The sequence below is a fragment of the Cryptomeria japonica genome, chromosome 10 (genome assembly GCF_030272615.1).
Source record: "Cryptomeria japonica chromosome 10, Sugi_1.0, whole genome shotgun sequence".
Taxonomy (NCBI): domain Eukaryota; kingdom Viridiplantae; phylum Streptophyta; class Pinopsida; order Cupressales; family Cupressaceae; genus Cryptomeria; species Cryptomeria japonica.
In genome coordinates this window covers 376,499,867-376,520,640 of record NC_081414.1, presented here as the reverse complement: position 1 = coordinate 376,520,640, position 20,774 = coordinate 376,499,867, and the positions used below count along the sequence as shown (strand labels likewise).

Here is a 20,774-nt window from a genome sequence, read left to right as displayed (position 1 = left end):
AAATCACAATATCAGTAGACTCAAATCCATTGTAGTGTTGTAATAATTTGAAATCAGCTCAAGAGGTCATTGTTTCACATAATAGAGAGGCAGCACCTTCAAGCACACAATCCAAGGAACAATCATTTGAGTCAATTCTGTCAAACATGGAAAAACAAAAGCAACAAAGAGATAAAGAGAATGAAGAACATTTGCTATCAGGGAAAAACAAACAAGAGCAACTTCAAATTAAGAGGGATGAAGAAGCAGATATAGTAGTCGATGTAGTTCACACGTATACAGAACAAACATTAGGAACTAGCCTACTTAAATCAAAATCACATTCGACTAACATGGACTTAACCGAGGATGATCAGGATTTTCTTATATGATGTCATTTTGATGAGAGTATCATTCTAGACATGGAAATACATACTGAAAGCTCTAACATCTCTATCATGACCCCTAATATCTTTGAAACTATTCAACTTGAAGATCCTTTATCCTTAAGCTATCCCGAACCTATGGACTAGGAAAATGAAGAACATACTGATAATGATACCTTTCCAAATGACCATGCCATATCCTTATATCTTTATGAAATCAAACCCACAACAACTTTCACCAGGGATTCTGCTAACGTATCTTCTAGTCAAGTGGGTGTTAAATCTCCTAGTCGTAAAAGTGAAAATCAAGAAAACAATATTAGATCTAATGCTGAAAACCATTTATTGGCAACATTAGATCAGAAAAAATTAAAAACAAAGGATGCATCTAATGGTGAAAACCTCCTCGAGGCACTGGAAGATGGGAGATTTGACAATTTACCTAAATTTTATCAAGAAAAGTCATCTATCCTAATAGAACCAGCAGAGGCAGTTATCATTGGCACAACTAATCTACATCCAACGAATTCTCTATCAGAACTAGCAAGACAAAAATACTTGAAACCATTCAAAAGATGGCAAGTCAATTTTACTTGTTCATATACAAACATTCCAAGGTTCGATCCATATCTTACAATACATCACTCAAATATCATTCTAGGAGAAAGCATCAATAAAGGAACACAACATGGATCAGGAGCCGGTATTCTACTCATCACACCACAAGGTCATACAATCCTGAAAGCATACAAATTAAGCTTTCCATGCACAAATAATATAGAAGAGTATGAAGCATTGGTAACAGGTATCAAAATGGTAGTAGAATGGAACATTAAACAACTTCAAGTCTTTGGAGACTCTTAGCTTGTCATTAATCAAATCAATGATGACTATCAAATAAAAGATGACAAACTCATGCCTTATAAAAAGATAGTGGATGATTTCAAGAAGTACTTTATAGAAATAACTTTTGAATAGATTCCAAGAAATGATAACAAAGCAGTAGATGTCGTGGCTACACTTGCTTCTCTATTGCAAACACAAGAAAATCAACAATGTTATGAATTCCTGGTAGATGAGTTGTTTCATCCTACCTTTAATTGTCCTAATATGATTCCTCCCACTATGGCCAAACTTACACATACCTGAAAGACAATATCCTACCTCTTGACTTATCAAAAAAACAAAAGAGAAACTTTATTCGCCAATCCTCCCATTTTACTCTCGTCGCGGATACCCTATTTAAATGAGGTCTAGATGGTACTCTCTTAAGATTTCTCGAACAAGAAGAATCTGAGAAGGCCTTACAAGAAGTTCATAATGGCATTTGTGGCACTCATTCAAGTGATCTTATCCTTTCGAAAAAACTCATATGCTTGGGCTATTATTGGGTGACTATGCAACAAGATTCTTTTGAAATAGAAAGAACATGCAAACAATGTCAGATCCATGGGAATTTGATTCATGCACCAACACAAGAACTTCATGGTTTAGCAACATCTTGGCCTTTTTGTCAATGGGGTCTTGATCTAGTAGGAAAGATAAATCCTTCCTCATCAAATGGACACAAATTCATCCTTGTAGCTATAGAATATTTTACAAAATGGATTGAGGCTATACCTCTCATAAATATCATAGGAAAACAAATTGCCGCATTTATCTTGAATTACATCATCTGCCTCTATGGAATACCAATGACCATTATCACTGATAATGGGTGACCATTCAAGAATCATGATGTACAAGAGCTATCTGAGAAGTTCAAAATCTAGCACATATTCTCCACACCATATTATCCACAGGGAAATGGATAGGCAGAAGCATCTAACAAAACTATTCTAAAAATCCTGAAAAAGATAGTGAACAATGCTAGGAAATATTGGCATTCAACTAAACTCTTCTCTATGGGCCTACCACACTAGTATCCGCACACCGACAGGTGCCACACCTTTCTCTCTTGTATATGGATTAGAAGCAATATTCCCAATCAAAGTAGAGATACCCTCTCTATGTGTATCACTAAAAGGTCTCATCCCAGATGAAGAACAAAGAGTATCTAGACTACAAGAGTTAGAACTGATCCATGAACAAAGACAAAATGCCTTTGATCATTTAAAGGTATATCAACAAAGAATGTGTTGAAGCTATAATCACAAGGTTAAATCATGAACCTTTCAAGTGGGAGAACTAGTGCTAAAAAAAAATCCACACAACCAGGCAGATTGAGAAAAGAAAGTAAAATTTGAACCAAACCGGTTAGGTCCATTTGTGGTCACAACAATATTTGGATCAAGAGCATATCGGCTATTAACATAGGACAAAGATCAGCTCGAGGAACCTATCAATAGCATGCACCTGAAGAAATTCTATGTTTGAAAAATTAGAAAAAATAAAAAATATTGAAAAAGCAGAAAAATTAAATATAAAAAAAAATCAAAAACAATGAAAAAGTAGAAAAATCCTAAAAAGTGAAAAAGAAAAAGAAAGAAAAAAATCAAATATCAGAAAAAGTGCAATAAAAACAAATGGTAAAAACCTGGAAAATAGGCGCTATCGGTCAGCTAGCTCTTCCATCTATTAGTTCATGCATTTTTCCACTTGCATTCATTTCAGCGCTATTCATATCCATCATAAAGCCTTTGTACATATTCGGGCATCACATCTGCTTTCTCACCATGGTTTGAATCATTGGGTATATCATAACAAATTTGTTTCTAGACTTGGGGCAAAATCCTGCACTTAGCTAGGGGCAAAACTCTAGATCATTTTGAGCTTAATCAAATAGGTAGAACAAATAGTTAGACAACTCTTATCAAGCGAAAACTAAGACACATCCAACATTGAACACAAGATCAAACTATCAACTATCAAGCTATCACGAAGTCAATCTAAGCACATCACACACTTTTCAATGGATAATATCTTTTTGGATAATGATTTTAACATGATTGTTCAACTTTTCTATAATTGCTTTTCACTATCATGATTTCTGAGTGACTCCAAGATGTCTTTGACTAGAGGAACAAGGAAGAAACATGATATTTTTCTTGTCTGTTGTCTAAAAATTAATCATTAATATGTGCAAATTTGTCTCGGGACATGATCATCAGAATATCATTGAAGACATTTCTGATTTGCGTATTGAAATGATTAATATGGCTTGTTTTACACAAGCAACACTCAGGTCATCTCAGTTCAATTATACCTCGATGCTTGTGCTAACTTGCTATATCAAAATCTAGGAAAATAGTGCTTAGGTCATCATGGTTTAATTATACCATTGATGTTTGCACTCACTTCCCATATTTTGAAAGCTCAATGATGCCAAAAAAAACACAAAATAATCCAGTGACTAGTCTAGTTGTTCCATTGCATTTTAGCTTGCATTTCATTCTTGCATGGGATCCTATAAGCTTCCTTTATCCAAGGTTAAATCTATCACAGGAATCATAAAAGTGCCATCGCAAGTGTATACACAATCAGACTAATGACTCATATCTCTCCAGATATTGTCAACCCAACGAAAATCTTATCCTACTCTCTCAACAGAATCAACATCAGCATATCTAAAAATTTCAGCAACTTGATATCAACAAACTGTCAATTCTTTATCTAATCAACCTTATCAAATCAAATCAATCAATCAAACCTAATCGATTCTATCATGTCTTATAAAAGATGTATCCTTCTTGAAACCAGATGATCTGATTATGATTCATGTCTTATACAAGATGTATCCTTCCTGAAACTAGACGTTCTGATCATGTCTTATATAGGATGAATCCTTCTTGAAACTAGACGCTTTGATCATCATTGTTTTATACAAGATGAATCCTTCTTGAAACCAGATTGAATCTAATCAATCAAGATTTTCAATCTTATCAATCTAAGCAATCAAGATAATAGAAGAACTCGCACTTTCATCAAAACACAGTTGCAGAAATCAAATCAAATCTATCGGGATATCAATCTCGCAAAACTCCAAATATCAATTATCTCAATTGATCTCCCGAGGGGGCATCATTGTACCAGAATTCAGCAATCAAGAACTGGGGCATCCTATCAAACTAATATCATCAAAATGAGATTATTCTTTGAATCAATGCATCATACACCTCGCTTCAAAGAGGGGCAAAATGTATACACCTAAAAATGGTTTGAAGATAATTAATTGAATAAGCAATTATTTAATTAATACTCCTCCCCAATTTAATTGAATTCACTAAGAAATTTGATTAAATTTCCCCTTTCATCTACTTATTAATCACAGACATGTACCTGCAACCACAATGCACTCAATAAATCATTACAAGCAATGGTTAGTAAATTGAAACAATGAAATGTAAAACCATAGCTAATCAACTTATTGCCTCCTAGTAAATGCAAGTATGAAAAATGCTCTTAGATTTGATTATGCATATTCCAGTGACTTGACTACACTTAGATGGAGGATTTGAATGATGAAAATGCATGATCTAGCAAGAATAGCATGATTAAGCTATATGATTTCATGATTGGCCTAGAAAATGAGATTGATCTAAAGATATCAATGGTTAAATTGGAGGAGGATGGCAAAGGGGGTTGGATGATAGGGAACATCTATCATCTCTATGGTGACAAGTGTCAAGAGGCTTCTATAAGGGAGTGTATGAAAGGGAACACTTAGTGACAAGTGTCACAAAGGTTCTAGAAGATGTTGGATGAAAGGGGACATGGTGGGTAGGTAGAATCGGTTAGGTTTAGGAATGGTTAGGTTTAGGAGTGGTAGAAGTTAGGAGAATTTGAATTTAAAAATTCAAATAATAGGAAAAGGCTAATTAATTTCAACAACTCATAATTAATTTGTTTTAATTAATTAAGGGATTTAGAAGAAATGAATTTGGTGGAGGGAATTAATTAATTTGAGTTAATTAATCAAAGGGTGAAATGAATGTATTAAATAAATCCATAGATTTATTAATAAGTAGATGAAAGGGGAAATTTAATCAAATTGCTTAGTGAATTCAATTAAATTGGGGAGGAGTATTAATTAAATAATTGCTTATTCAATTAATTATCTTAAGACCATTTTTAGGTGTATACAGTACCGACTCTTCATATATAGATTTGACGGATTAGAAGCATTTACTCAATTGAAATCCTGCTATGATTTGCCTTGTGCAAACACCAATCTACTCATTCTCTATATTTACTAATGGTGGGTCGATCCGTTTGCAATTAGATTTTGCAACGGCTAATCGGCATAACTTTTCTGATAATTCAATCAGTTGGCACCACCCGTCCTTTTGATCGACATAAATCTCACTGAGCACTTCACCTCCTAGCTATGTTCTACTTTCATCTTTATGTCACATTGGCATATGTCATTCCAATATACCCTCCTTTTATTCCTCCGTGGCATTCTACCCTAGGGGTTTTGGCATAGATCCAAATATGTTCCTCCGATAGTGAAAAGTTATTTCGATGAGTCCTCCTTAGTAATCTGTATCTCATTTGTTACATGGGGGCACTTTATCGGGTATTGAAACAACTCATTTTATTTTTCTCTGATGACCCGATGACATTTACCTCATGCTTGCGCTTCTTTTTACCTCTTCAGTTTATTAGGATATGATTCCCTGATGAAACCTCCCTTTTTCTCATCATGTTGCAAAACTTAATGGGTGTCGGGACAACCCTTCCTATGTTTCTCCAATGACTCAATGATATCGGGCTCCAGCCTACTTATTTTCAATTCCATCAACTTATGCTTCCTCGATAAGGTCTCCTTCTTGATAACCATTTTAGATTCCTCATTAGGTATTGGTGTAGCGGAAAATGTCTACCTCTGAAGAGTTGATGTCATCTAGATGACTTCACCTTGTTGCTCTTTTAGTCACTTCTTTCGGTGTAGGCTATCCTGATGAGACCTCATTTCCACCCACCATGATATTTACCCGATCGGGTATTGGGGTAGCTTTTTCTTACGTTGTCTGATATCTCGCTAACTTCAAAAAATCCGCTCCGCATTTTCCTTCCTCAGTGTAGGTTATGCCAATTTCCTCATCAGCTATCGACACAATACTTTTCTGATGCCTCTGATAGTGAATGTTATGTTGATGAAACCCTTTTTCCTAGACTTCCTTTTGGATCTCCTTCAGAGTGATCAGTCTAGGTCATGCCGATAGGTTCCTTCATTATTTATGCTAGTCGGTCTTGTTAAGGTAACTTATGTCAATAACTCAAACCTAACAATTATGCTAATCAAGCTCCTCTTCATATATCATTTGCACTTGTAATCTTTTATGGAAACTTAATATGTGCTAATAAATGACAAATACTATCACGTAGGCCCAGAGAATGCCTTATTAGAACCCAATACTGTCACGATGAAATTTCCTCATGTAGTCCCTATTTTGTGCCAACCCTTAGCATACCTTAGCAGTACTTGTCCAATTCTGAAAAGTAGGTCACAGTAGGATTTTTATGGTATTGCAGGATACCTCCTGCACATACAATCCAACAATAAATTCCCTTGTGATGAAAATGTATATATAAAACATCAAAGAAATAGCACAAAATATTTTGCAAAACTTTGTGCTAACAATGGCTCTTTCTAGGGATGTATGTTTTTTTTAGGGACATAGCAAGATCTCAGCTATCTCTGGAAAGCAGACCAAACAATAAACAAAATTAAACAAAAAAGGAAAAATATACTACTATAGTACAATAAATACTCCCTGGTCCTTAAGAGGAAAAATGCTTGAGATACTAAGCATGTATTGGAAATTCTTGAATTTCACCCTCAGTGTTTTGCAATAAATATGAATTTTCTCCTCCTTTATCCATGATGATGTATGGTCCTAGCCAAAGTGCTTTGAATTTTCCATGCTTGCCTCTGTCCTAGTCTTTTGCATTCCATTTGAGCACCCACTCTTTTTCTTCAAAAGTTCTATCGGAAGCCTTCTTGTCATGTAATGCTTTTACCATCTTTTGCTCCTGAGCCTCCCTTTTGTACTCATCCAATTCAACCAACTGTACCAGCATGTCTTCCATGAAATCAATATCTTCTAAATACTCCCTTGAGAAATATTTATACACCGGGAGCAAGTTGTTCAAGGGCAACCTTGCTTTTTTACCATAAAGAAGTTGATAAGGAGCAAATCCTGTGGATTTCTTGATTGTTACTCTATCTCTCCATACTGCTGAATTCAACTTTGAATCCCATGCCCCTTTATTATCACCTAACATCCTTTTGATGATCTTTAATAAGTTTTTGTTACTAGATTTTGCTTATCCATTCCCTTGGGGATGATAAGGTGATGAATATGTAAAAGTGATTCCATAACTTTCACAAAAATCAGAAAATTCCTTGGATCTAAAACACATCCCATTATCTACAACAATCTTGTGGGGAACCCCAAATCTTGTCAATATATTTTCCAAAAGAAAATTTGTTACCATCTTAATTGTATCCTGTCTTGTAGGAATTACCTCTACCCACTTGGTAAAGTAATCAGTGGCTACCAAAATCCATTTGTATCCTCATCTAGATTTGTTTGCAATTTCTCCTATGAAGTCAACACCCCACATCTGAAAAGGTTCTTCAGTTTGCATGGGTCTAAGTGAAAGAGATCCATCATATTTAAGTTTTCCTAAAAATTTATGGCAAGCCTCACATATTCTAATATAACTATGACAATCCTTAAAGACTTCTGACCAATAATAACCGACATTGAGTATTTTATGGGCAGTAGTTTTTGCTGAAAAATGCCTCCCACATACACCTTCATGCAATTATTTTAAAATATATTGAGCTTGATAAACATCCAAATAAAATAAGAGGATACCATCCTTGTTTTTCCAATACAAATCACCTTTAAGCAATACATTCCTAGATGCTTGAAGCTTAAGTGTTCTTTTTTTACTGTCATTCAAATCCTCTAGACATTTCATGTGTTTTAAATAATAGACAATATTCTTATACCAAGGACACATCTCAATGCTTATTTGAGCCTCCTCTAACTCTATCTGATTTATCTGAGTTACTTCCAAATTTGGTTCTATCATTAGTTTAGCCAATCCTTGACCTCTTAACAATTTAGTAATTTGGATATCCATGTTGAACTCCTGAATTTGATTGATCCATCTGCATCTTCTCCCAGTAGTTTCGATCTGTTTGAAAATATCTTTGACTGCTACATTAGGGACATACACAATGACATTAGCTTCCATTAAATATGGTCTAAAAATATTTCATAGCTTTTACCAGGGAATATGCTTGTTTCTCATTTATATCATAATTTAACTCAAAAGCCTATAGTGTCTTGCTAAAAAATGCCACTAGTTGCTCATGGCCTTCATCGTTCTTTTGTAACATAACTGCAGCAATAGTATGAAATGAAGCGAAATAAAATACTTGAAAAGGTTTAGAGAAATTAGGAGACTTAAGTACAGGTGCTTCCTTGATGGCCCTTTTAATGTTTACAAAAGTCTCAGTTGCTTCATTAGTCCATTTTATCTTTGCACCCTTTTTTGACATCTTTGTAATAGGTTTGACAATTTCAGAAAAGTTTGATACAAATCTTCTAACAAAATTAATTTGTCCAAAAAATGATTGAATAGCTTTGATTGTTTTAGGGATCTGAATGTTGTCAATAGCTGCAATTCTCTCAAGGTCAATCCTTACTCCCTCCTTAGAGATAATATGACCTAACAATTTACCTTCAGTGACTCCAAAGTGACACTTTTTTGGATTTAGAGAAATACCATATTCTAGCGCTTTAATGAAAATGTTCTCTAAGTCATTACAATGGTTTTCTACTTTCTTGGATTATGTAGTCAAATCATCCTAGTAGACCACCAAAATGTAATCAATGAGGCCTTCAAAAGCTACATCCATGGCCCTTTGAAAAGTAGCTCCAACATTGGTAAGTCCAAATGGCATCTTGGCGTACACATATGTCCCCCATGGTGTAGTGAAAGTTGTTTTGTATTTTTCTGATTCCTTAACCTTCACCTGGTTGTAACCAAAGAACCCATCCATCATAGAAAGTAATCCACTCCCTGTTACTTTCTATAGCAGAGCTTCCATATTTGGCAGGGCGTAATTATCTTTCAAGGATGATATATTTAAATTTCTAAAATCCACACACAATCTAATATCACCTTTTTTCTTTCTAACATGCACCAGGTTTGACACCCATGTGGAATGCCTTATAGGCTCTATAATTCCTGCATTCCTCATCTTCATCAACTCTTCCTTCATTTTGAGAGCCAATGTGGGATTTATAGGTCTTTGCTTTTGCCTAAATGGTTTTGCATCTAGTTTTAGTGGGATTTCATGCTAGAACAAATCCTCTCTGTATGCCTTGAGATCATCATATGACCAAGCAAAAACATGTCTCTTTTTCCTTAATAGATTTACCAATGCAGTCCTAATTTTCGGTGTAAGATTCTTCCCAATGTAAACCTCTCTAGGATTCTTTTCACTTCCCAAGTTTATTTTTTTTACTTCTTCACAATTTCCATTGTTGGGTTTGAAATTTGTCATATCCTTATTGTCAAACATCCTCTCTAGTTCCACCAACCCTTTGGGAATCTTGTTTGTTTTAAGCTGTAGGATATTTTTTCCAAATAAAGATTCCTTACTGATCTCCTCTTCCATGTATGCATTCCAATCTATATGTTGGCCTTCATACTGATCTTCACAAAACAAAAACTTCAGAAGATCCTTGCCATCATCAAATATCTACCAATATTTTACGTTATCTGGTATTGCAGGTCTAGTTTTTATTTCAACTTGGGTGATGTCATCAAAAGGAATATTATTATGTTTAATTGCTAAGTTATCCATAGAATCAGCCAAAATATTGTTAGACCTTTCAATCCATGTTATAGAAAATGCATTAAAAATCATCCCACACCTCATTTCTGTAATTTTGAAGCCTTACATTTTTAGTGGCAAATATTTCCCTCACTTGAGATATGACTAACTCTGAATCACCATAAATTGTTAGTAATTTAATGCCATATTTACTTTCCATTCTAAGACCTAACAAGAGCACTTCATATTTAGCAACATTGTTTGTACATTCAAAGGCTAAAAAAAAAGAATATTTGAATGATTTTCCATTAGGAGATATTTCATTCCTTACTACAAGCACCATCAAAGTACATTTTCCAAATCTTATCCTCATGCGATTCAATAGTATTTTTGAACTTATTAGTTTTGCATTGAATGGGTTTAGAAATACTTACCTGAAAGTTATCTATATATGTTTGAATAAAACATGTTGTCTCATTTGGATCAACTTCCTCTATCAAGTAGAATGATCTTGACTCTCTATCAATCCTTACAATCACCCCTTTTACTGGGATGGTCGCATATGAAAGGTCTAGCTAGACATGCCCCCCACCATATTTGACCATTGCCTTGATAGTAACATCCCATAATTTGGTGGAACTTGCACAATGGTGATGTCTATTTTATATGACGTATCACAGCATACTGGAAATCGAAACTTCACATCCTTCATAATTCCAACTACCGAGATTGATTTGTTATCCATAGCATAGCATTTCCCATAGGGAGTGTCCACGTGCATCCCAAGTTCTTTCATGACATCTTCTGGCATTATGTTCACATCTGCACTTGAATCTATCATACAATTCTTAACCATTTTATTGTTAATCATCAAAGTCAGATAAAAAGGATCAACCTGGGTAAGATTCTTAGTGATAGAAGTTCCCAAATAGACAACAAGTGGATCTTCAGCTTTTGGCTTATGATCCTCTTTATTTACTTCACCAATGTTAGATAAAATCTTGATTGTTTCATGTTTGTAATCAGGAAATTTCATTACTTCAAGCAAGGGCATATATATTTTCACCTGTGATAAAGCTTGAGACATAAATGATCCACAATTTGAGAGTGGCTTACTAATCTATTTATTTTCAATTGGATTTGTTAATTTAAGAGGTTCTGTTTATTTGACATTTTCTACAGCACCTTCCTTTTCTTTGTTAGCGATGGTGTCTTTATTTCCACTAGCTTTAGGAACCTTTGCAAATAACCTGGATGGCCTAAGGTATTGCTTCCACAGTATAGGCTTTCTTTTCTTCATCTGTTAAGTTCCTCAAGGATGTTGACATTTGATGAGTCGATATGATGATAATGTATGTTGTCATTGATGTCAATAAGTGCAAGTGAACCAGTATGAAGAGTTGTAGTAAACCAGTGTCTGGGTTTAACTAAGTGTGACTACCGGTTGGTAGTCTCAGCTCTAGGGTTTCCGGTTTGGCAATCCAGCTTGTGCGATGTAACCGGTGACATTTTATGATGGGTTAGCTAAGAGATGAAGATGAGATCAAGATGCCACGTCAGTTTTGTGCATGTGAAGGATTTCCTTGAGGATCTTGCATGTGAAGATCAATTGCATTAAATGTCTACCTCGGGAATGAACATTCTTATTAGTGGTATGAGAAGAAAGCATGATGGGGTACTATTTCTATGTGTGGTGGAGAATGGATGATGTAGAATGACTTGTGATCTATTTGCGATTGCTTCACTCTATGGAAAGTGTTTGGACGGTCAGGATTTGACTGCCTGTAATTGTAAACCTAAATGCTTAGGGTTTAGGGTCTATGCTACCGACCCAATTGTTGTCTATAAGGTCGATGATATTTTTTATTGTAAGTTGTTGGAAAAAGTTGTGTGTGTATTTGCGTGATGAGATACTTGCCAGACCAGTGAGAGAAAATTGCAGAGTGTGATTGCAGAGTAGAGGAACTGAAAAGGATCTGCCTTAGCATATAGTGTTGTTATCAGATCAGATTTTTACCTATTGTCTTCTAACCATTTCAACATAAGGAAAATCCCTTTTTTGGGTAGCTTTAACAGGCTTACTATAAATCCTCTAACTAGGTGACTCAAGTTCATTGAGTTCTTTAAATCCTCTAGCAAGGTAACCTTTAACAGGGTATATAGCCATCCCTTAACCAGGTGATCTTTAACAAGATCGGTTCCTAGCAGAATCTTATTATAAAGTCTTTAACCGGACTAGGCTCCTAATAGAGTGAACTTCAAAAGAGTTTAAAACAAGCTTGTGGGTATTCATCCCCACCGTGGTTTTTCCCATTTGGGTTTCCACATTAAAAATTTGTGTCATGAGTTGTGCATATTTCATGTGATGATTAAGTATTCCTTGTTTGAGTGATTATGCATGCAAAGCTAATGGTTATGGTATTACTGATATACCACATGCATATGTTTATGGGTGAAGTAGTTATCAAGTATTGAATGTATTTGAAGGGTTCAGTTTTACTAGTTTTTGTTGTTTGTAGTCTTACTGTGTTTAACTGGTATTGTCATGGTTAAGTTCAGTAATGAAGATAATTGGTTAGTATTGTTTTAACTTGATAAGTTGATAAGAAGTTTTTGTATGTAATAATTCACCCCCCCTCTCAGTACCAGTTAGGGTATCTATTGTTCATCATTATTCATCAATTGGTATCAGAGAAACTCTAGGTCCTCCATGATATAAGCTTAACCGCTTGAGGAAAAAGATCCTGCCTTAATGATGAAGAGGCAAGGTCCTAAGTTCAATAGAGATAAATTTAAAATATGGAAGGACAGAATGAAGATCTATATCAAAAGTTTGAGTGCTCAACACTAGAGCTATGTTGAGAATGTCTATGTAATCTCTATTGGCACTCTAACCGATGATTAAAAAAGAGAGATTCAAGAAAATGGGCAAGTAATGGAAGCCCTTATTAGCAGTTTGTCCGATATTGAGTTCATTGATGTACAAGATAAGGACACTCCTAAAGATGTATGGGACACATTGGAAACTATTTATGGCGGTGATGAGCACGTAAAGAAAGCTAAGGAAGAGAGCCTTAGAGGAAAATTTGAAGACATGAGGATGGTTGAAGGTGAGACCATTCAACAATATGGCATAAGAATCAAGACTATTGTTGGAGATATCAAGAGCACTAGTGGAACAATCAATGATGTCACCATTGTCAGTAAATTCTTGAGATCATTGTTACCGGTCTATGCAATCAGAGTTGCTGCTATTCAAGAACTAAGGTCTATTGACAAAACCAAGGTATCCTTAGACTCTATCATTGCAAAGTTAACTGCATATGAGTTGAATATCTATGATAGCAGTGTTCAGAAGACTGAGTCAGCTTTTAGAGAATCTATTGCACCAATCAGAAAAGGAAAAGAAGTACCAATTATGAATCCATGCAAAGCAAAGGTATGGATGATGAAGAGATTCTGATGGAGTTTGAAGATCTTCTTGCCAAGAGATTTGCAAAAGGAACTAGAAAATACAGAGGTATGCTTCCTTTAAATTTTTTTTCCTACAATAAGATAGGACATATAGCTATTAACTATCCTAAAAATGATAATAAAGATAAACCGAAGAGGTTTAGAAGGTATAAAGGAGGAAATAGAAGAAATTGTCTTGTTGCAGTGGATGAAGGTGTTACTGATGAAGAATCTGAGGATGAAGAGAATGAGGACATAGTGTTTGTAGCCGTAAAGGAAGAAGTATCTGACAAGAAAGTACTTGTCTCTCGCATTGATAGCTCTAATGAGTGGATTATTGATAGTGGTTGTTCTCACCACATGACTGGTGATCAGAGAAATTTTCTGTCTCTAGAAGAATACGATGGAGGTGTTGTCATATTTGTCAATGATGCACCATGCTTGGTAAAAGGAAAATGATCCATCTCACTGAATGGAGAGAGAAATGCAGATGATGTCTACTGGGTAGAAGGTCTTAAGCATAACCTATTGAGTGTTGCTCAGCTAAATGATAAGGGACTCAAACTAGAGTTCAAAGGTGGAGTTTGCAGTATAATTGGAAAGAGTGATGAACTTATTGCCACAGGTAAGTAGACCAGAGGTAACTTGTTTTAGTTGAATGCCAAGATAAGTCGGTGTCTAATGGCGAAGTTTGATGATAGTTGGATATGGCATAGGAGACTTTGTCATATGAACTTTGATAATATTATAAAGGCTAGTAAGATCAAGGCAGTAAGAGGATTGCCTTTGCTAAACAAACCAGAGAATTATTTGTGCAGAGAATGTTAGCTTGGGAAGATGTCTTCCTCAACTTTCAAAGGTAAGTCATTTTCAACAGAAAACTTACTTGTTCTTGTGCATACTGATTTGTGTGGTCCTATGAAAACTAGAAGTATTCAGGGAGATAATTATTTCATTATTCTTACTGATGACTTCTCAAGAATGATGTGGGTCACATTCTTAAAAGACAAGTTTGAAGCATTTGGAAAGTTCAAATCCTTTAGAGCATTAGTAGAGAAGGAAAGTGGTCAAAAGATTTAATGCCTAAGAGCTGATCAAGGAGGTGAATTCACTTTTGATGAATTCAACAAGTACTGTGAAGATAGTGGTATCAAGAGGCAGTTGTTTGCCCCAAGGAAACCACAACAGAATGGCATAGCAAAAAGGAATAATAGGACTATAGTTGAAGCGTCCAGAACAATGCTGATCCAAGGAAAGGTTGCTCACACTTTTTGGAGAAAAGCGGTGAGCATTGCAGTCTATACTATGAACCGAGTACTCATCAAGAAAGGTAGAGTTAAAACCCCTTATGAGTATTAGAATGGGAAGACTCCCATTGTGAGTTATTTTAAAGTGTTTGGTAGTAAGTGTTACATCAAGAGAGGTGAGCATCTGAGAATGTTTGATGCTAAATGTGATGAAGGAATATTTCTGGGATATACCACTAAGAGAAAATCTCTCAAGTGCTACAACAATAGAACACTGAAAATTGTTGAGAGTATCAATGTCAAGGCTGATGAATCCCTTGAGGAACTTGAGGAAACCTACAGCGAGGAAGTGGAAGATGAACTGGGTATAGCCTTCTGGGAATTGATTAAGAAAGAAAAAAGTAAAGATCTCAGTGTTCCTATATCGGTAGCTACTGTAGTAGGTGAAGAAGAAGAAGTAAGTGAAGAAGAAGAGGAAAAGCTAGCAGAACCAACTAGAGTAATTCCTAGATATGTGAAACTACATCATGATCCAAAGCAAATCATAGGAGATAAAGATGCAGGGATACTCACAAGAAGAAAGGTGAAAGAAAACTCTTGCATGGTTTCTGAATTGGAGCCCAAGACTTCCAGAGAAGCACTTACAGATGAAGACTAGATTAAGGCAATGGAAGAGGAGCTAGACTAGATCGAAAAAGAATGCAACATGATCCTTGGTACACAGACTAGAACATAAGAATGTTATAGGTACCAAATAGGTTTTTAAGGAATAAGCTAAATGAAGAAGGCACAGTTGTGAGGAATAAGGCAAGACTTGTATGCAAAGGATATGCTCAGGAAGAGGGAGAAGACTGTGGAGAAAACTTTGCTCCTGTGGCTAGATTGGAAGGTGTCTAAATACAACTTGCATTTGCAGCATTAAAGGGATTTAAGGTTTATCAGATGGATGTGAAGTCTATGTTCTTGAATGGAATCCTAGAAGAGGAAGTGTATATTGAGCAACCAGATGGGTTTGCCTTATCAAAAGATAGTAACATGGTCTATAGATTACACAAAGCCCTGTATGGATTAAAACAAGAACCTAGGGCATGGTATGAATGGTCAAACTCTCATCTTGTGAAGATAAGATTTTAGAGAACAAGTGAGGATATCAACATCTACCTAAAATGGAAGGTGATCAGATTCTGATCTGTGAAGTATTTGTAGATGACATAATCTTTGGAGTAGATGTTGAAATGAGTCATGCTTTTGCAGGTGAAATGAAGAAAGAATTTGAGATGTCTCTAATTGGAGAGATAAAGTTCTTAATTGGTTTATAGATTCAGCAAATGAAAGAGGGTGTCTTTATTACCCAGTCCAAGTATGTCAAAGAGGTATTGTAGACCTTTGGCATGGAGGAGAGCAAACCGATTGGTACACCGATGGTGACCGGCTGTAAACTGACTAAGGAAGATGATTCATCATTGGTGAATGAGAAGGAGTACTGTTCAATGATCAGTAAGTTGCACTAAATGGTGCACAACAGGCCAGATAATGCTCATGCAGTGGGAATAGTAGCTCATTTTCAAAAAAGTCCAAGAGAATCCCACTTGGTAGTAGTCAAGAGGATTCTTAGATACCTGAAAGGGACTGTTGACTATGAATTGTGGTATCCATACAATGGTGATTTTAATCTCAAGGTATTTACCGATGCAGATTGGGAAGGTAATGTGGATGACCAAAAGAGCACAACTGGTGGAGCATTCTTTCTTGGTGGAAGATTAGTCTCCTGGACAAGCAAGAAGCAGAGTTGTACTTCTCAGTCTACAGCTGAAGTGGAGTATGTGGCAGCATTTATGAACTGCACTCAGGCAATCTAGATGAAATATGTTTTGGATGGTTTCAAAGTATCTAAATCTAAACTAGTGAGTATATTTTGTGACAATACTAGTGCAATCAATATTTCCAAGAATCCGATATTGCATGCTAGAACTAAGAACATTCAGCTCAAGTATCATTTCTTGAGAGAGAAGTGTCAAAATAGAGAGGTTGTATTACAACATGTTTCCAGTAAGGAGCAACTAGCATACATATTCACTAAGCCCTTACTAAAGACTATATTTACCTATTTGAGAGGTGAATTAGGGGTTTCCCCCCTTCATGAAGTAAACTAAAGACGTGTGCTCCAAATCAGTCAGGCTTGACATGTTGAGGAATGCTACTCCATAGGGGGAGCAACATAATGGAGTATGGAAGATTGTGCCTCCACTTTGGCATTGTTGTAAAAGGGGGAGAAGATATTTTAGATGCACTGGTCTATGAGGTTTTTAGTTGCAATGCTACACTAAGTATTGCCATCAATGCCAAAGGGAGAGATTGTTGGCATTTGATGAACCAGTATGATGATATGATGATAATGTATGTTGTCATTGATGTCAATTAGTGCAAGCGAACCAGTATGAAGAGTTGTAGTAAACCGGTGTCTGGGTTTCACTAAGTGTGACTACTAGTTGGTAGTCTCAGCTCTAGGGTTTCCGGTTTGGCGATCTAGCTTGTGCAATGCAACCAGTGACATTTTGTGATGAGTTCGCTAAGAGATGAAGATGAGATCAAGACGCCACATCAGTTTTGTGCATGTGAAGGATGTCCTTGAGGATCTTGCATGTGAAGATCGACTGCATTAAATGTCTACCTCGGGAATGAAAATTCTTATTAGCAGTATGAGAAGAAAGCATGATGGCATACTAATTTCTATGTGCGGTGGAGAATGGACAATGCAGAATGACTTGTGATATGTTTGAGATTGCTTCACTCTATGGAAAGTATTTGGATGGTCAGGATTTGACCACCTGTAATTGTAAACCTAAATGCTTAGGGTTTAGGGTCTATGCTACCAACCCAATCATTGTCTATAAGGTCGATGATGTTTGTTATTGTAAGATGTTGGAAAAAGTTGTGTGTGTATCCGAGTGATGAGATACTACCAGACCAGTGAGAGAAAACTATAGAGTGTGATTGTAGAGTAGAGGAACTGAAAAGGATCTACCTTAGCATATAGTGTTGTTATCAAATCAAAGTTTTACATGTTGTCTTCTAACCATTTCAATAGAAGGAAAATTCCTTTGTCAGGTAGCTTTAATAGGCTTACTGTAAATCCTCTAACCAGGTAAGTCAAGCTCATTGAGTTCTTTAAATCCTCTAGCAAGGTAACCTTTAACAGGGTATATAGCCATGCCTTAACCGGGTGATCTTTAATAGGATCGGTTCCTAGCAGAACCTTATTGTGAAGTCTTTAACCGGACTAGGCTCCTAAGAGAGTGAACTTCAAAAGAGTTCAAAACAAGATTGTGGGTATTCATCCCCACTGTGCTTTTTCCCATTTGGGTTTCCACTTGAAAAATTTGTTTCATGAGTTGTGCATTTTTCATGTGATGATTAATTATTCTTTGTTTGAGTGATTATGCATGTAGAGCTAATGGTTATGGTATTGCTGATATACCACATGCATATGTTTATGGGTGAAGTAGTTATCAAGTATTGAATGTATTTGACGGGTTAAGTTTTACTGGTTTATGTTGTCTGAAGTCTTACTATGTTTAACCAGTATTTCCATGGTTAAGATCAGTAATGAAGACAATTGGTTAGTATTGTTTTAACTTGATAAGTTGATAAGAAGTTTTTGTATGTACTGATTCACCCCCCCTCTCAGTACTAGTTAGGGTATCTGTTGTTCATCTTTATTCATCAAAGGAATGCACTAACTCTCCATTATGGAGAAATCTCCTCAAGGATGGGATGTTCGCCTCATCATCAATAAAAACTTGTTGTACACTATGTTGTTGGTTCTCTCTTCTCCACTATACATTTGATGATTGGTCACCCTGAGATGAATCCTCGTCCCTACCCCAAAATGGATCTAATGAAAGTACATTTATTGTGGGCTCATATTCATTCTCATGGTCCTTCTGTTCTGCAAAACCCTAAGCAATCATACATTTCTCTCCAACATGGGGTAAATTGTAGACTTTACACCATGGATATTCTCCCACAAAATTGTTTACCTTCTTCAATGGATCAATAGTTTCTTTTCTTATATTTGCATTCATCGGTTTACCATCTTTCTAGTTTGTATTATATGGAATGTCATGCAATCTTGGTCTATTGTAATTTATAGGCTTGTTACTTCTATATGGGGGCAAATTCTCATTGTGATTTTGCTTACCCTTCATGTCTTTCAACATGTCCATGATTTGGCCAAACTCATCCTTTTTTGTTGCTCTAGGATTATATAATTTTGGATCATCTCTCTAGCAAATTTTCCCAGCAGCCTTTCTATTATTTTCAATGGTAGTAGCTATTTGAAAAGCTTACTGCAAGGTAGTAGGTTTATGAGATAAGATCTCATGATGAGTCTTACTGTCAAAAGCACTTAAATAAAAATCAACCAAAAATGAATCAATAGATCTAATATCTCTTGGTATCCTATTAAGTACTTTATTAAACCTCTTATTAAATTCATAGACTGATTCATTCTAATTCTTCTTTATGCTAGTCAACTCATGAGATGCAAATGAAGTATCATTATGTTCTCCAAATTCCTACCAACTACCAATGCATTTGTCAGGAATATTCCTATACCATTCTCCTGCATCCTCTGTTAGAGATTGAACAAATAGTTTCATAAAAACATCTTCATAAAGGATTTCAAACTCTTCAATGCTATTTTTTACATTTATTACATGTGCAGAATCAGTTCCATTTCCCGTGAATTTAGGAATAGCTGACCTTAAATCATTTGCAATCTGATTTGGATATCCAACTATCCCACTCAAATCCAACTTTTTATACCTTTCAATGGTCATAGGTGGTTTGCAACCATAGTTGTTAATCTGATAATTTCCATTTCCTCCATTATTACCATTGTTGTTATTTCCATTTCGGTTGTTCCCATTACCATTGTTGCCATAGTTTCCATTATTACCATGATTTCCTCCATTATTTCTTACGTTGTTGGTCCTATCTTTATTATTCCAGTTACCTGTAATTTCCCCACTGTTAGTTCTTCTTTCACCATTATGATTATTGCATTGTCTATAATTATACCAGTTTTTATTTTCACGGTAGGGTGTATTTTTTCATTTATCCATTTTTTCATAATTATTATCTAAAACATTAGACACCAGATTATTATAGACCTTAAATGGCTGTTCCAAGTTTCTCATGTGAGGGGGACTATACCTAGGGGTTGTTAGTCTACTTGCTTCACCTTTTCCCTTCTCTTCTTCAACCTTGTTTGACTTAGGGATTTGAATGGCATCTCTTTCTAATCTGAGTTTCTGCAATACCCAATCTGGTTGTCTCTTAAGAACCTTTGCCATTTTAGATTCATCTCCATTTAAGTTAGCCATTCTAAAAATAATTTCATCCAACTACCTATCCTCCTATTCCTCAGTACTCAGGGTTTCATCATGACCACCTTCATTATCTTTTGTATTTAAGTTATAAAAAGGATTTTCTTCTAGATTTTCAAATTTATCACCAGATGGAGAACCATCCTCTCTACAAGGAAACTTCTTATAACCCCTAAATGCCATATTTGATACTGATTTCTTTTCTTTGTTTCTTTTCTTTAGACTCAACTGGACAAGATTATCTTGTCCCTTGTGCAAAGATCTTCTCCCCTGCATAAATATTATTGACAAATTCCTAGGGGTTTCTCTAACTTTCTCAACATACCAATTAATACTCATATATTAAATGTAGAGTCACCGCCTCCTAAGAGGAATAATACTTTTATTAATCTTCTGGGCTCCTTCCTCTAGCAGAGTTTGAAGCAAAACCACTAGAAATTCTAAATACTTCTTATTACAACTCGCCAACAAAGTCACCAATCAGTTGGTTCCCAAAAACACAGATTGGGAATCA

At 35.6% G+C, this 20,774-nt stretch overlaps 1 protein-coding gene across 1 annotated transcript in view; it reads right to left on the bottom strand.

Annotated features, from left to right (window-relative positions):
* The window catches only part of LOC131075844 (uncharacterized), a 32,204-nt gene extending 11,947 nt beyond the window's left edge, over nucleotides 1-20,257 (bottom strand). The window contains exons 1-3 of the mRNA XM_059212502.1: nucleotides 20,116-20,257; nucleotides 19,589-19,887; nucleotides 19,452-19,503 (exon numbers count right to left, since the gene is read on the bottom strand). Of these exons, the coding sequence (XP_059068485.1) occupies nucleotides 19,452-19,503; nucleotides 19,589-19,887; nucleotides 20,116-20,257 (493 nt within the window). The remainder of the gene's footprint in view (nucleotides 1-19,451; nucleotides 19,504-19,588; nucleotides 19,888-20,115) is intronic.
* Nucleotides 20,258-20,774: the final 517 nt, after the last annotated feature.